At 65.2% G+C, this 13,251-nt stretch overlaps 4 protein-coding genes across 13 annotated transcripts in view; 1 reads left to right on the top strand and 3 right to left on the bottom strand.

Annotated features, from left to right (window-relative positions):
* Window positions 1–655, bottom strand: part of ZGPAT (zinc finger CCCH-type and G-patch domain containing) — an 18,897-nt gene extending 18,242 nt beyond the window's left edge. Inside the window, exon 1 of the mRNA XM_046678065.1 lies at window positions 1–655. Within this exon, the coding sequence (XP_046534021.1) occupies window positions 1–246 (246 nt within the window). The 5' untranslated portion in view covers window positions 247–655.
* Window positions 656–743: 88 nt separating this feature from the next.
* Window positions 744–8,181, top strand: ARFRP1 (ADP ribosylation factor related protein 1). 3 transcript variants are annotated; one of them, XM_046678880.1, is made up of 8 exons: window positions 744–873; window positions 1,409–1,507; window positions 1,752–1,839; window positions 2,066–2,148; window positions 5,770–5,851; window positions 6,071–6,141; window positions 6,884–6,984; window positions 7,053–8,181. In XM_046678880.1, the coding sequence occupies exons 2-8, from the start codon at window positions 1,415–1,417 to the stop codon at window positions 7,138–7,140; spliced, it is 606 nt and encodes a 201-aa protein (XP_046534836.1). In that variant the 5' UTR covers window positions 744–873; window positions 1,409–1,414; the 3' UTR covers window positions 7,141–8,181. The 3 variants fall into 3 exon arrangements, 2 of the variants coding, with proteins under 2 accessions (XP_046534836.1, XP_046534837.1); XM_046678881.1 differs by having other exon boundaries at window positions 758–873; window positions 1,414–1,507; XR_006891089.1 differs by lacking the exons at window positions 744–873; window positions 1,409–1,507; window positions 6,071–6,141; window positions 6,884–6,984; window positions 7,053–8,181 and having other exon boundaries at window positions 1,774–1,839; window positions 2,066–5,572.
* An 893-nt stretch (window positions 8,182–9,074) lies between these two features.
* TNFRSF6B (TNF receptor superfamily member 6b) lies at window positions 9,075–10,889 on the bottom strand. Of its 2 annotated transcripts, none has more exons than XM_046678883.1 (3): window positions 10,326–10,889; window positions 10,026–10,229; window positions 9,075–9,444 (listed from the first exon to the last, which is right to left on the bottom strand). In XM_046678883.1, the coding sequence occupies exons 1-3, from the start codon at window positions 10,750–10,752 to the stop codon at window positions 9,314–9,316; spliced, it is 762 nt and encodes a 253-aa protein (XP_046534839.1). In that variant the 5' UTR covers window positions 10,753–10,889; the 3' UTR covers window positions 9,075–9,313. The 2 variants fall into 2 exon arrangements, with proteins under 2 accessions (XP_046534839.1, XP_046534838.1); XM_046678882.1 differs by having other exon boundaries at window positions 9,075–9,491; window positions 10,326–10,763.
* A 742-nt stretch (window positions 10,890–11,631) lies between these two features.
* The window catches only part of RTEL1 (regulator of telomere elongation helicase 1), a 42,376-nt gene continuing 40,756 nt past the window's right edge, over window positions 11,632–13,251 (bottom strand). For 2 of the 7 annotated variants that reach the window (XM_046678872.1, XM_046678874.1), the window contains exons 31-36: window positions 13,056–13,172; window positions 12,606–12,839; window positions 12,349–12,510; window positions 12,092–12,226; window positions 11,901–12,004; window positions 11,633–11,773 (exon numbers count right to left, since the gene is read on the bottom strand). In XM_046678872.1, coding sequence (XP_046534828.1) covers window positions 11,693–11,773; window positions 11,901–12,004; window positions 12,092–12,226; window positions 12,349–12,510; window positions 12,606–12,839; window positions 13,056–13,172 — 833 coding nt within the window. In that variant the 3' untranslated portion in view covers window positions 11,633–11,692. The other 5 variants (XM_046678878.1, XM_046678879.1, XM_046678873.1 and 2 more) reach the window with 4 other exon arrangements.

Raw genomic sequence — 13,251 nt, 5'->3', positions numbered from 1 at the left:
CGGGAAGGCCGGGCGCTCGGCCTCGTCCTGCGCCGCGCGCTCGCCGTCCAGCGCGGCCAGCAGCTTGCTCTGCCTGACGGACGCCAGGCTGGCCTCCGTGAGCGCGATCAGCTCGCGGAGGTCCCGCTGCAGCCGGCGCAGGTCGGCCAGCTCGGAGGCGTCCAGGCCGGCGCGCAGGGCCCGCTCCACCTGCCGCAGCTGCGCGCCGTGGGCCTGCAGGGCGGCCTGCAGGCTGTCCTCGTCCATCCCGAGGGCGCCCGGCCCCGGGGGGCGGCCCGGGTCGTCGCGGGGGGCGCCCGGGTGCTCGTGGGGGCGGTTGCCCGGGGTCTCGCGGCGGGGTCGCCTGGGTCCTCGGGAAGCGGCCCGGATGCTGGGGTCGGCCCGGGAGCCGGCGCTGCGGGGAGAGAAGCCGGTGAGCCGGCGGGAGCCTATGCCGGCGGGCGCGGGGCCCTCAGGACCCCCTCAGGGCCGCCCGCGGAGCCGGGAGCAGCTCGCGGTCCCGCCGCCGGGTCGAGAAGACAGGCGGGGAGCGGCGCTCAGCTCCAGGCGGAAGAGCCGCCGCCGGCTCCATCGGGCCTCGGCGTCGCCGCCGGCCGGGCCCCCTCGGCGCCGCGCCCCCGCCTCCGCGCCCCGCCGGGCCATAGAGAGCCCGCCGCCTCACCGGCTAGAGCGGCCTGGCGCCCCGCTTCCGCCCTCACGGCCGACCCGCGCTTCCTCCCGAGCGCGGCCGCCACCGGAAGTGCCTGGCGCGGGGGCCGCCGGGACGGCTCCGCCCCTTTCCGGACTCCTGGGCCCGAGACCCGTCGGGCGCAGCGCGGGGTCAGCGGGTCAGCGCGGGTCCGCGGGGTCAGGCTCGGCGGCCCGCGGGCGCAGGTAGGCGGCTTGGGTCTCCGCCTCCCGGGCGGGCCCGAGGACCGGCGGACGGGGCTCCGCCGTCGCGGCGGCCGGCCTGCGGGCGCCGGAGACCGGTGTCCGGGCGGGGCGGGAGGCCCCGCACACGTACGCCGCTCCCGGAGGCGGGCGTCCGGGGTTTTCGCCGTGTTTCCCGGGCGGGCAGGGGCGGCTGTTCCTCGCGGGCCGGAGTGGGAGGGGCGGGGTTACCCGGCCGGGGAGCGCCTCGGGGGCCCGGGCGGGCAGCGGAGGGAGGCTCGGCGGTGACTGGGAAGGAGGAGGAGAGATCTGGTCTGTGTTCTGGGGGCAGAACGCCCCTGAGCGAGGACGCCAGGGAGACGCCCGGAGGGATGGGGAGAGTTGCGGGGAAGAGGGTCGGGCGGCGCGGGGAGTCGGGAGTGCCCCAGGCCAGCTCTGGGCAGCCGCGGGCTGGGTCGCGGGCGCCGTCCACCACTGTGGGCAGCTGGCGGGAGGGGGCGCCGTCGGATCGTTGTGACCGGTCTCTCGCGGTGCCCAGGGCAGGATGTACACGCTGCTGTCGGGCCTGTACAAGTACATGTTTCAGAAGGACGAGTACTGCATCCTCATCCTGGGTCTGGACAATGCCGGGAAGACGGTGCGTTCTTGTGCCCACATCCCCTGGTCCTTTTGATTTTATTCCTTCACTTGCACATCCACTGCCCAGACAGGATCCAAACCCCATTTAAGGCCGCGGGACAGTTGGCACCCGCTGCTTTAAACGCAAGACACTGTTCTGTTTTGCTTTGTTTTAGAAGAATGGGTCCAAGGGGGGATATTTGGGAAACAGACTTGGAAACTTCTCCAGCCCTTATCTGACACCTCTCTTTCCTTCTCCGTAGACCTTCCTGGAGCAGTCAAAAACCCGGTTTAACAAGAACTATAAGGGCATGAGTCTATCCAAAATCACCACCACCGTGGGTCTAAACAGTAAGGGGGTCCTTTAGGGCTGTGGGTTTGGGGGGCAGACCCCTGAGGATGCTGTGATGTTCTCAGGCCAGCAGGCAGGCAGCAGAGCCCTGTGTGTGAGGCCTCTGCTCCAGCTCCGTGGGCCGGTCCTGGAGGAGCACCAGAGTGGCCTACTGTCCCTGGAGGGCTGGGAGATGGTGTGTCAGGGATCAAGGCCACAGCCTCGCCCGTTTTCTTCTCCCCCCAGTTGGCACTGTCGATGTGGGAAAGTCTCGCCTCCTGTTCTGGGACTTAGGGGGGCAGGAGGAGCTGCAGTCTCTGTGGGACAAGGTAATACGGATGCCGTGCACTGCCTGCCCCTCGGGCCATCTCTCCCCAGGTGGCACCCCTGGGCCTCTTCCTCTCTCTCCTCCGGAAGCCTCAGCATCATTGTCCTTCCCTCCTGTCAGCAGCTCCCTTCACCCACTTTGTTCCTGAGCTGTCCGCTCCCCTAGTCCTTTGCCAGTTCCCGCGTTGCTCCCCCGACAGTGAGGACACACTTGGTTCCTTTTAGCTTAGAGACTGTGTTGCTAAACATGGCCAAGAAACAGATGTGGGGAAGGTGCCAAACCTGTGGTGCTCAGCTCCACCACCCGGGCCTGTGTCCCCTGCTTAGGACCTGTTCCCCATGGTGGCTCCTTCCCCATCGGGGAGGATGTCTTCAAAGCCCACAGTAACTGTCTCATCTTTCGCCGTAGGTTTGGGGCATTTCTCAGACCTTACTGTGGTGCTCCTGCCCCGACACCCCAAGGCTGGAGTCTGTATCCAGCTCAGCCTGCGCCCAGCACTGGGGTCCAGTGGTGAGCAGGGCAGACCTAGCTCCTTCCCTGGGCAGCCCCCTCTGGTGGATTGGCAGGGTGGGTTGGTCCAGCCCAGTGCTGGGCGCAGGTATACCTGCCCTGACGCTTGCCGGTAGCCCATGTGTTTACAACTGAGTGCCCAGGCCCTGATTTCTGGTGTGACTCCAGTAGCAGGTACCCAGTGACCTTTTTCTAGTCCCCTCAAAGCATCTTCTCCTGCTCTCTTTTCTAACCAGGAGAGTAGCTTATGTCCTGTGGTCAAAAGATCACTGATAGGCCCTCTGTGGCTGTTTAAGTTGGACTGAGGCAGTCCAAACCCCAGACCCATGTGGGGAGTGAAACAGATCCTGATGTTTTGTCACAGGCCAGGGTCTCAGGAGCAGAGGCTGAGACAGAGGTTGGGGTGCGTATTGGTGACCAGCACCTGGGAAGGGAGCCGAGAGGATGCAGGACCAGGCAGGGCTCCCATGCTGGGGCTGGAGGGACCGTGGAGAGGAGAATTGCTCATGGCTGCCCCCTGTCAGGCCATGCTGGCCAGGACTCCCTGCTGCCTGGCAGCTCACCATGGTGGGCTGCTCTAGGCAGCTGTGATCTGCTAAGGCGGCCCTTTGTGGATCAAAGTGGGTCCTGCAGGAGCCAACTAGAGGCTGACGACTGGGCACACAGCCTGCCACTGGGCAGCCAGGCCGCAGCAAGGGACAGGTTCCTGTGCAGTCACCGCCCACCGTGCTCTGCTCGCCTCCACGCCCTGCGTTGGGGAGTGGATCCTCCAAGACCAGGGCCTTCTCCTGAGGGGAAGCTGGAAGAAGGAGAGAGGGACAAACTGTAGGCCGGCTTTGCAGCTGGTTGTGGCCACCTTCACTGCCACTCCTGCCCGTGCTGTGGCCTCGTCATGAGGGTCTGAGCCCCTGCCTGCTGAGCCCTCCTCTGGTGGACTCCTGGGTTCCTCACATGCTCCCTGGCCTGCCAGGGAGTGGGTGCCCTACCTCCTGCCAGGGAGGGGTCTCTGCTGAGCCCTGGACACTAGTTGCCCAATGTGCTCAGGAGGCAGCCAGGGGTCGTGACTCAGGGGGTCTCCTGCTGAGCGGCTGCCTTGGTGCTGACCACACCCCCAGCCCTGCAGAGCCCAGGCCTGGGGATGGACAGCAGAGTCCCCTGTGGGTCCCCGGGGGGTAGGAAGTAGAGTTCTTAACTCTCTCTCCAGGTCCTCAGTGCTGCGTCCTAGTCCCTGGTCCCCATGCAGTCCAGCACTGCAGCACTCTGTTGGGCCAGCTGAGTCATTTTGTCCCTGGTGGATGTCTGGTGGACCTTTACTCTTGTGTACACTGCCTCACGTCTGCCTCACACCTTCATCTAGACTGTGTGGTGGTGTCCATGGGTCTGTATGCCGGCCAGCCTTGGGCCACGTCCACCCACATGCGGGACCAGTTGGACCACCTGGCAGTCTGTCACAGGGAGGACTTCTGGCTCCTGTTCCTCCAGGCCACACACTTCAGCGTGTGCCCACCCAGAAGCCAAGGTTCCAAGCTTGAGCCCTTCTCACTTTCTGCTGGTTGTGTAGGATCCCCCCATGTGACCACATGTGACGCAGCCGTCAGGCTTGGGAGCATGGCAGGTGCTGTAGGGTCAGGGCAGCCTGCTGTGCCCTGGTCCTGCTCACACTCAGCCCCAGTCGTGCTGCTGTTGTCACTGCCACCACTGCTGGGCTGTCACCGTACATCTGCCAGGTATGGTGGTGGCTCCAGCACCCATCTGCCAGGGCCCAGTTCCACACCAGGAGTGAAGTCCTCTGCCAGTGCCTGGGGCCCCAGTGGCTGCCTGGTGATTCTCTCACTGGGCTTGCTGCAAACCCCACACAGTAGCCCTTCTTGTCTTGGAGACCTCCACTGTAGGGCCTGCCAGCTCCCTTGTTTCAGCCCCAAGACAGCCAGACTGCTCCTTGGAGCCCCTGCAGAATGCCTGCAACTCTCCGTCGCCCAGCACATAGGCCAGAGAAGTTCCTGTGTGTGGGGCTGGTGGTTTGCAGAACACTGGAGGCCCCTTGTTGGGTTCCTTCTCTGTGGCAATGCAGATAGAAAAGTTTGTCTTGTGCTGGGGTGGGGGTGCCCTGCTCATTGCACCCCAAGAATTGTCCAGGGCTACCAGGCTTGCCCCTCCCCAGTTGTCTCCCACCCTTGGGAACACATGCATCACCAGGGCCCTGAGCTTGCTGACCACTGGCTCGTCCTGCCCAGTCAGCAGAATGGCCTTGCTGTAGCAGTCAGTGTGGTGGTCTGTCAAATGTGCAGTTGTTCTGGGTCCCTGGGCTCTCTGATGGACAAGCAGGACAGCTGGGGCCAAGTGGCCAAGATGCTGCTGTCTGCTCCCCGAGAATGCGGGTGCTCCTGACGTTCTCTTCTGATCAGGATAGGGGGTTGACTCGCCAGGTCTGTGGCTGCATCCGTTCCGCCCTGTGCCCAGGGCGTCCCTCCCTCAGATGTCCCCGCTTTGTGCATCTGTCTTCCCAGAGGTCCTACGTTCCATTCGCACCCGCATAACTGGCCCCAGGCCCCAGTCTCTGGTGATTAAATGTTGCAGGGGCTCTTGTGACAGACACCATTGGTGTCAGCAAGCCCAGGGCTGACCGCCCTGCTGGCACCAGTCTGGCCTATAGAGCTGCAAGCTCGGTAGTGCCGGTTCCGTCTTTGGCCCTGCCATCCTGTGTAGGGGCCAGAGCTGCTTCTAACGTGGTGTTGGCCTCACCTGTCAGGCTTACTGTCTGAGTCAGCACAAGGACCCACCAGAGCACTCTCTCCACCTCCAGGTCTTCAGAGGGACCGGCTTGGTCTGGTCTCGTCCAGTCCCCAAGCCTTATCTTCCCCTTTTGGCCACCAGGAGGCTGCGGTCATGGGCGGTTCTCAGGAGCAGACACTGAAGTGGGGTTTGAGATGCAGCACTGGGAAGTGTGGGGGAGGGGGCCACTCCCTGCCCAAGCTCAGAAGCCCTTCCTGAAGGGGTAGGGGGCACATCTCCACTCCACCCTACCTCCCCGCCCCCGGAAGGGTCTTCTACGGGGCTGCCCTGGGGCAGCCGAGGGCCCATGGCTCAGCACCCCATTTCTGCCCCTCTTCAGTACTACGCAGAGTGCCATGGTGTCATCTATGTCATCGACTCCACTGACGAGGAGAGACTCTCGGAGTCCAAGCAAGCATTCGGTGGGTGTGGCCTGGCCACGGCTGGGAGAGGGCTGGGGGAAATGGCTGGGTCCAGTCTGCACATCTCGTGTGTCTGGAGCTGGCCTTGTGGGGAGGCTGGGCCCACACCGGGTCAGAAGGGCCCTGGCCCAGAGAAAGCATCCCCGCCTGAGAGGTTGGCAGGGACGTGGGGACACCAGGGCAGAGGAAGGGTGCTCACTGCCACCTCTCCGCTGCCAGAGAAGATGGTCACGAGTGAGGCCCTGGACGGTGTGCCCATCCTGGTGCTGGCCAACAAGCAGGACATTGAGGTGAGCCCTTTGGTGTGAGCTCCCCACTGCCAGGGGGCAGGGGTGCCTGTTCCAGAGGAGGGCCATTGGCTTCCTCGGACACCCAAGCTGGGCCTTCCCAGGGTGCACAGAGCCCCTCCCCCAGGCCTCTGCCGCCACGTTGGGTGCCTTCTCTCCACTGGAGGGTGGCTGAGCCTGTCCCTCTGCAGCCGGCAGCCTCGTGATGGGGAGACTCAGGTGATAGTCTGGAGAGAAACGACAGGGACCCCAAGGTGGGAGTTAGCACAGCCTTTGATCTGTGTGCTGCTCTTGGGGTTGGCACCTGCCAGGACCAGGGGCAGCAGTGGAGTGGCACAGACAGGCCATTGGTCAGCTGCACCTGTCCACCCAGGTGTGGGGTGGCTTGGTGACTGCATGGACTGTCTGCGTGGTGGGGGTGCTGTATAGGCAGTGCCCCTTTTCTGGAGCACATGTCATGACCACCAGCGGTCCTGAGGGCCAGGGTGCGTCCTAGATCACGTGTGGTCTGTTCAGCTCTCTCTTCCCTGCCACCTGCTCCCATGTCCCTGTCAGGCCACTCACCAGACAGGACCCCTCCTGGGAAGAGAAGCCCCCAAGGGGCCACCACTGCTTCATACCCTGTCCTCAGCCCCCCGCCACGAGCTCATGTCCAACCCAGGCCAGCTCTAGAGGCTGCCCTGGAGCCGGGAATATGGCCTCAGAGGGACAGGGCACTGCTCCTCACGGCCTCGCCTCCCCACAGACTTGTCTCTCGATCCCTGACATCAAGACAGCATTCAGCGACTGCACCTCCAAGATCGGCAGGCGCGACTGCCTGACCCAGGCCTGCTCGGCCCTCACGGGGTGAGTAGGGCCCCATCTGGTGGGCCGGGGGCACGGCCGGCCCTGCCTCATGCCCACTGTCTCCACAGCAAAGGGGTGCGCGAAGGCATCGAGTGGATGGTGAAGTGCGTTGTGCGGAATGTGCACCGGCCACCACGACAGAGGGATATCACGTAGGCGCACAGCTCGTCCCCGGGCACAAGAGGAGCGCTCCTGCTGGCACCAGCCGTCCAATCCTGGGGGCTGGGTTTGCTTTGCCTTTTGGTTTTTCCATTTGCTTTGTTTTTTCTCTAAGACAAACTTTTCTCTGTGTCTGGAAAAGCGTGGGCATCTGGAGGCTTCTGCTGAGGGGATTTGGGGCAGCAGGGCCACCGGGCACCACACAAGCCCTATTTGACCCCCAGTGGGGCCTGTGGCCACATCAGACCTAGTTCCCCACCCCTGAGGCTCCGGTTGGGGCCGTGGGGGTGAGGCCTTGGCGTGAGCAGGCTGACTCTCCCTCTGGAGCTTGCATGTCTGCCCGGGGCACAGCCTCAGGGGAGCTGGTTGGAAGTAGGGCTTTCCAGAGCTGTGGGACCCTCCGGAGCTCCAGGAGCTCTGCATGGTGCACCCATGGAGGACACTGGGGCCACGGCTGCCCTCGGCCTCTGCCTCCTGTGATCTTGGAGGTGGGCTGGGGGCTGGTGTCACCTGGAGGGAGACCTTGTCCACGTCCCCGAAGGCCAGCAGGGCCTTGGGTTCTGATGCAGTCTTGAGACGGGGCAGGGAAAGTATGTGTGGGAGGCCATGTGCCCCGCCTCAACCCCACATGGCGTCATTTTGATCCTCAGCAAGAAGGGAAAAGCCAGGAGGCTGTGTTGGGTGTGGGTGTCCCCTCTTAAGCACACACACCTGCCACCAACATGGGACAACCATGGTTGCCCACTCCGGTTGCACGGGTGTATTGAGAAGGTGAGCTAGCTCCCCAAGGAGCTGAATTGGTGGTGTGCTGGGCCTGCATTCCCAGCTGGGGTGAGGAGTGGAGTCTCCCTCAGGTCTGGGGACAAGATGTCTAGAAATCCCTTTCCAGGCCTGTGCGGGGGAGTGGAGACCCCCCCACACACATATACACACGGCCCCTGTGGGAGCAGGCAACATCCAGTGGGCCAGGCTGTGGGCAGGAGGCTGTCTGGCTGGTGCTGGCTGGGGTAAGCACGCAAAATAAAGGTGGTCCGAGTAGCTCCTGTCCATCGTTGCTCTGGGTGTGGACTCCCAGCTGTCTGGGCACTGCCTTCCTGCTTCCATGGCAACAGCCAGAGACCTGGTGGCTTCGTGTTGGAGGGTCAGGTCCCTCCAGCCTGCCCTCCCTCCCCAGTGGGGGCCTTCGAGGAGTTGCTGGGAAAGGGATGAGTCAGGGTGGGGGTGGGGACCCAGCTGCAGGTGAGGTGACTCACTGGCTGTGAGGCCCTTCCCTTCCCCTTTTGGGGGTCAGGCAGGGGGCTCCAGAGCCTGAGGGGAGGGCTGGGAGTCCCCCAGGCTGTTCTGGAGCAGTCAAGCCTTCATCTGAGCCTGCCCAGGAGCAGAAAAGCCTTGTTTCCCAGAAAGCATGGGACGCACAGGCCTTGGAGGAAGTCTGGCTGGTGTCCTTCTGGGAAATCCCCACCGGTTGGGAGCGGGTTGGGATCGGTTGGGATCGGTTGGGAGTGGGTGGAACTTGAAGGAAGGGCAGAGTAAGAGGGATGGGGTTTCCTGGCCACCCAGGGCACACAGTCTGGCACTGGCCGGTCCAAGCTGGGTCCTGTGCCAGGGAGTCTCTGGACTTCTTGATGTGCCCCTTCTGGGCACTGTCTGCCACAATGACCCTCCCTGGCCAGCCCTGACCCTCCACGCTGTCCTGACCCTTGAATGACTTGAGGGGTCACAGAGTGAGCCTCAGGGACCCCTGCCGCACCCCACAGCTGGAAGGGGCACACCTGCCACCTGGCCATGGTCAACAATGCTTCCCCCATCAAGGGTCTGTTCTGGTGGGGGATGGGGGGTTGGGCAGCCCAAGGGCTTGAGGAGCACTGGGGCGGCCCGTTGGGTGTCTTCCCCACCAGGCGTCCCCACTGTGCTCCCAGCAGACAGAGCGCTCAGTTTGACACACAGCTTTATAAAAAATAAACTCTTAGCACAACAGGAGCCTGGTCAGAAGCCTCCTTTGGCAAGGCTGGGGGCAGTGCCCACGGAGGGCATGGCCGGGGAGTAGAATAAATAAGGGGGTGCTCAGTGAGCCAGGAGGAACCGCTCTCGGATGGTGCGCTCCAGCCCAGGCAGCCTGGCCTCGCGCAGTGCCTGCAGCAGCCTTGCCAACAGCGGCTCAGTCCGCGCCTCACGGAGCTCCGTGAGCTGCTGCCACAGCTTCAGCTGCAAGGCCATTCGGCCCTCCCTGGGTGTCAGACTCTGTCCCCTGGGGCCCATCAGGGCCTGCTGCAGCCGCAGGAGCCTCTTGAAGGAGATGTCCTGGAAGACCACAAAATCGATGACGGCGCGCTCGCACTCCTCAGTTCCTGTAGGAGGGTCGGGGTCGGGGGCTCAGTCAGGCCCAGCAGCAGGTCGTCAGCCCGCAGACCCTGATGTCCCTGATGGGGACATTGGGAGGGTGCAGGACAAAGGGGAAATCCCTGAGCTAAGAAACGGGTGAGACCGCTGAGAGTCTAGTGGGAGGGGGAAGTGGGGCTGCAAGATGGGGGGGGGGGGGGGGGGGGGGGAGGGGCCGTGGCCAAGGATGAGAAGCCTCACTAAGGGTCTGCCACTTCACTGCTGTGTAACCTCAAACAAGCTGCTTAAACTCTCTGGGCCTCCGTTTCCCTATGTCCGAGGGTGGGGTGGGGATAGCATCACCTGCCAGCACTAAAGTGCACCCCTACCACCCCAGGGCTCTGTGGGGGGGGGAGGGGGGGGCCTCCAGTGCCCCTTGACCTCACAAGGCTTCTGGAGGCCCTTCCCAGGGGCCAGCTAAATGCCTCATGTTCCAGGGCTGGACTCAGCTCTGAGAGCTGAGCGGCAGGGGCACAGGCTGACTCCATGGACCCCCGGGTCACCTGGTCCTCCAGACTCCAGCTCCCCGAGCGGGAAGGCGGTGCAGCTGGTGCACAGCGCGTCATGGGAGGGGGAGCCCGGAACGTTGACCGCCAGGCCCAGGGCCGTGCAGTTGCGGTGTGGCTGGCACTGCTCGGAGCTCGAGCTGCTGGCCGAGAAGGTGCCCGGCGCACACGGCTGGCACTGCGTGTTTCGGCTGGCAGTGCCTGGGGACGAGAGGTGGGGACGGAGTCAAGTGGAGCTGGGGTGTCTTCCTCGCCGGGCTGAAGTGCCCACGCCACCCCCCCGGGCCCCGCACCCACCGGGGGCCGCCACGCCGGCGCCGGGCGGGCAGGGCGCGTGCTCCAGGCAGAAGCCGGCGTGCGCGAAGAAGCCGGGGCGGCAGCGGCAGGCGCGGTTGTGGGTGGCCCCGCACGGCCGCGCCTCCTCCTCGCGCTCCCCGCAGATGACGTTGCAGTAGCGGCAGCGCTCCAGGTAGTTCCAGAACTGCGTGTAGTGGCGCGGCGGGCACGCGCCGCACGTCGTGGGGCTGTCCCGGCCGCACGGCCGCTGCACGAAGGTGCCCGGGGGGCACTGGCTGCACACCAGCCACTCCCGCGTCTCCGCGTCCCGCCAAGGGTACGTGGGCGCGCCCGCCGCCGCCCCGCGCACGGCCAGCGCCAGCAGCAGCGCGGGCAGCGCCGCCAGCGCCGCCGGCGGGGTCAGCAGCGGCAGCTCGGGCGCCCACATGGTCCTCTCCCAGCTGGAGTGGCGGCTTCGGCCTCCGGGCGCCCTGGAGCGGGGACAGCCTCGGCCCGTCCTACCTGCAGCCACCCGCGCTCTGGCTCAGCTGCGGTGCCGCGTCTATATGGGCCGGCCTCGCCACGCCCCTGTGGGAGGGGTCGGCGACCTCGGGGGCGATGCTTTGATCTAGTTGTCGGCAGCGTCACAGCTCTGGGGCCCCTCCTTCCTCGGGCAGCACTCCCCGAGCGCCTACCCAGCCCCGCGAGCCCAGTGCAGGGCCAGCCTTCCCGACACTAGGAGTATAGCTCGTGACCCAACGCCCCTGGCATCCAGGGTGGAAGGGGGGTCCAGCTTCTGCTCATCTGTGTCACAGAGGCTGAGCCGAGCTGGGACGAAGCATTCAGGGCGCCCTCACAAGGGACAGGGTGAAAGGGGGACCCTTGCAGACACCCCATCCTTCCTTCAGGGAACCTTCAAATCCCACCAAGCCCAGCAGCGCAAACAGCGTCCAGTAGTGCCAGCAGCTTTATTAGGGCGAGCCCTGTCGCCTGATTAAAAGCAGGTCTCCTGCCCATGCATAGGCCCCTGAGAATGTCCCCCAGAGGATGGAGCAGAGGAGGACCCCCTTCCCGGTCGTGGACTCAGCTGCGAAGCCCCCAGGGCTCCCCCCACAAGCCAGCAGCAGGGTAAAGTTCTGGAAACACCTTCCAGCTGACCCCCCTGCCCCCAGACCTTCGGGGGGTTCAGGGCTTCTTGCAGGTGGGTTCAGACCCTGCTGCTGTCTCAGAGCTGTCCCAGACACAGGACTGGCCTCCCTCGAAGGTGGGCTCTTGGCCGGGGTTGCTGTGCTGGGTCTGGCCCACGCCCCGACAGGAAGTGTCCAAGCCTGGTCCAGGGTGGGGCGGTCAGCCTCTACACACCCTGCAGGGCCTGAGTGTCTCCACACTCACCAGGGCTCTGGCCAGAAGACCTGCGTGACGCTCTGCCTCCTGGTGGCGGTGTGGCAGGCTGGACACGTCCTAGAGGCCTGTGGAGACACAGAGGGCACTGGACACACCGCTACCCACCTCCCCATTCTGTCCACTGGGTGGGGTGGTGCTGGCAGGCCATGTCCAAGGGGGATGGGGCTGTGTGCACAGGGTCGGGCGGCCGACCTGGAGGTGCCGTCGCCAGCAGGCTCGGCAGCGGTGGAAGTTGCAGGAGGGGCACTGGAAGAGGACAGCGTCCTCCGCCCCACAGCCGGGGCACGCCGAGCCTGCTGCAAGGGGGCCGCGTGAGTGCCACGGGCCTGCTGCTCAGCTGGCCCCCACTCCCCACAGTCCCTGCAGCCCCCCACGAGACCTACCCCACTCAGACTGCGCGTGCCCGCGGGGGGCCCCGGGGGGCCGGCTGGGAGACCCCGCACCCCCCACCGGTCTCTGTCTAAAGAAGGAGGAGATCTTGCTCTGGGTCCTCCCTGGTTTGTCCAGCTGTGAGGGGCCTGGAGACAGAGAAGTGAGTTTGGGGGGGTGCCTGGCGCTTCACTGCTGCCCACCCCACGGAGCTGAGTGGGGCTCCAGGGTGACAGGCAGGGATGGCGGGAGCTCCAGGCAAGTCACCTACCTGGCCCAGGAGCCCCGTGGGTGGGGTCAGGAGGCACGGCAGGGCTCCCCTCCCAGGGTCCCGGCGGCTCGGTGTCCGTGCCCGGGACGGGTGGGCCGGTCAGGGCAGCACACGTCTGCCGGAAGCGCTGCTTGTGGTGCGGGCGCACGAACATGCTGAACCCTGCGTGGAGCGTTGCTCAGGCCCAGCCCAGCCCAGTTGCCCGCACAGCCCCCTAACTGCCCCCCTGCCCCCAGAACCCCTCCGCAGTCACTTGCTCTGCAGCAGGGGCAAGTCCTCAGGCCTCTCCGTGGTAAGGGCAGCCACCACGGCCACCACTTTCTCAAAGTCGTCATCCCGTTTGTAGGTGGTCAGCGCAGCCAGGAGCCGGCTGCAGCCTGCGGACCCCAGGGCCCTGCGGGCATCGGCCAGGTAGGCGCTCACGGCGGGCTGGCCCTGCCGTTCTGCTCCGGGGGCTCCACTCTTCTCCTGTGGACGGCTGCTGGAGACTCCTGGTGGGGAGGTAATGTGTCTCAGGCCGTGTCAGGGGTCCAGGGGCCCAGAGAGCTCCACCTGGCTTCCTGGGCACTCCTGGGGAGCCTTCACACCATCAGCCTCCCTTGCTCTGGGGGGTGCAGAACCAGAGCAGCCCCCCAGGTGACTCCTCCCCCAGGGGTCTGCAGCTCTGCTCCTGGCTCTGGTCCAAAGCGTCCTCAGGGCCAGGGTACCTGCGGAAGACGGCCTGGAGGTCAGGTGGGGCCGGCCCTGGTTCAGATGTTCTCCAGGGTCCAGCTGCCTGGCTGCACCCTGGGACAGGGTCAGCTTGGGGTCAAACTCCCTCCTTCCTGAAGAAATACGGAGACACAAGTAGCTACCTAGGTGGTTCCCGGGGCGGGGGGGGGGGGGGGGGGGGGGGGGGGGGGG

Source organism: Equus quagga, chromosome 12 (assembly GCF_021613505.1).
Source record: "Equus quagga isolate Etosha38 chromosome 12, UCLA_HA_Equagga_1.0, whole genome shotgun sequence".
Classification (NCBI taxonomy): Eukaryota; Metazoa; Chordata; class Mammalia; order Perissodactyla; family Equidae; genus Equus; species Equus quagga.
The sequence above is the reverse complement of the archived record's forward strand: the minus strand, read 5'-3'. Positions and strand labels throughout refer to the sequence as shown.

Excerpts from the sequence above, each read along its gene's own strand:
- ARFRP1 (XM_046678880.1), top strand. The coding sequence starts at position 1,415 with ATGTACACGCTGCTGTCGGGCCTGTACAAGTACATGTTTCAGAAGGAC. Across the intron at positions 5,852-6,070 it reads GGAGTCCAAGCAAGCATTCG|AGAAGATGGTCACGAGTGAG; the intron begins GTGGGTGTGGCC and ends CTCCGCTGCCAG. Across the intron at positions 6,985-7,052 it reads GCCTGCTCGGCCCTCACGGG|CAAAGGGGTGCGCGAAGGCA; the intron begins GTGAGTAGGGCC and ends CTGTCTCCACAG.
- TNFRSF6B (XM_046678882.1), bottom strand. The coding sequence starts at position 10,752 with ATGTGGGCGCCCGAGCTGCCGCTGCTGACCCCGCCGGCGGCGCTGGCG. Across the intron at positions 10,230-10,325 it reads CGCCGGCGTGGCGGCCCCCG|GCACTGCCAGCCGAAACACG; the intron begins GTGGGTGCGGGG and ends TCTCGTCCCCAG. Across the intron at positions 9,492-10,025 it reads GCTGGAGTCTGGAGGACCAG|GAACTGAGGAGTGCGAGCGC; the intron begins GTGACCCGGGGG and ends ACCCTCCTACAG.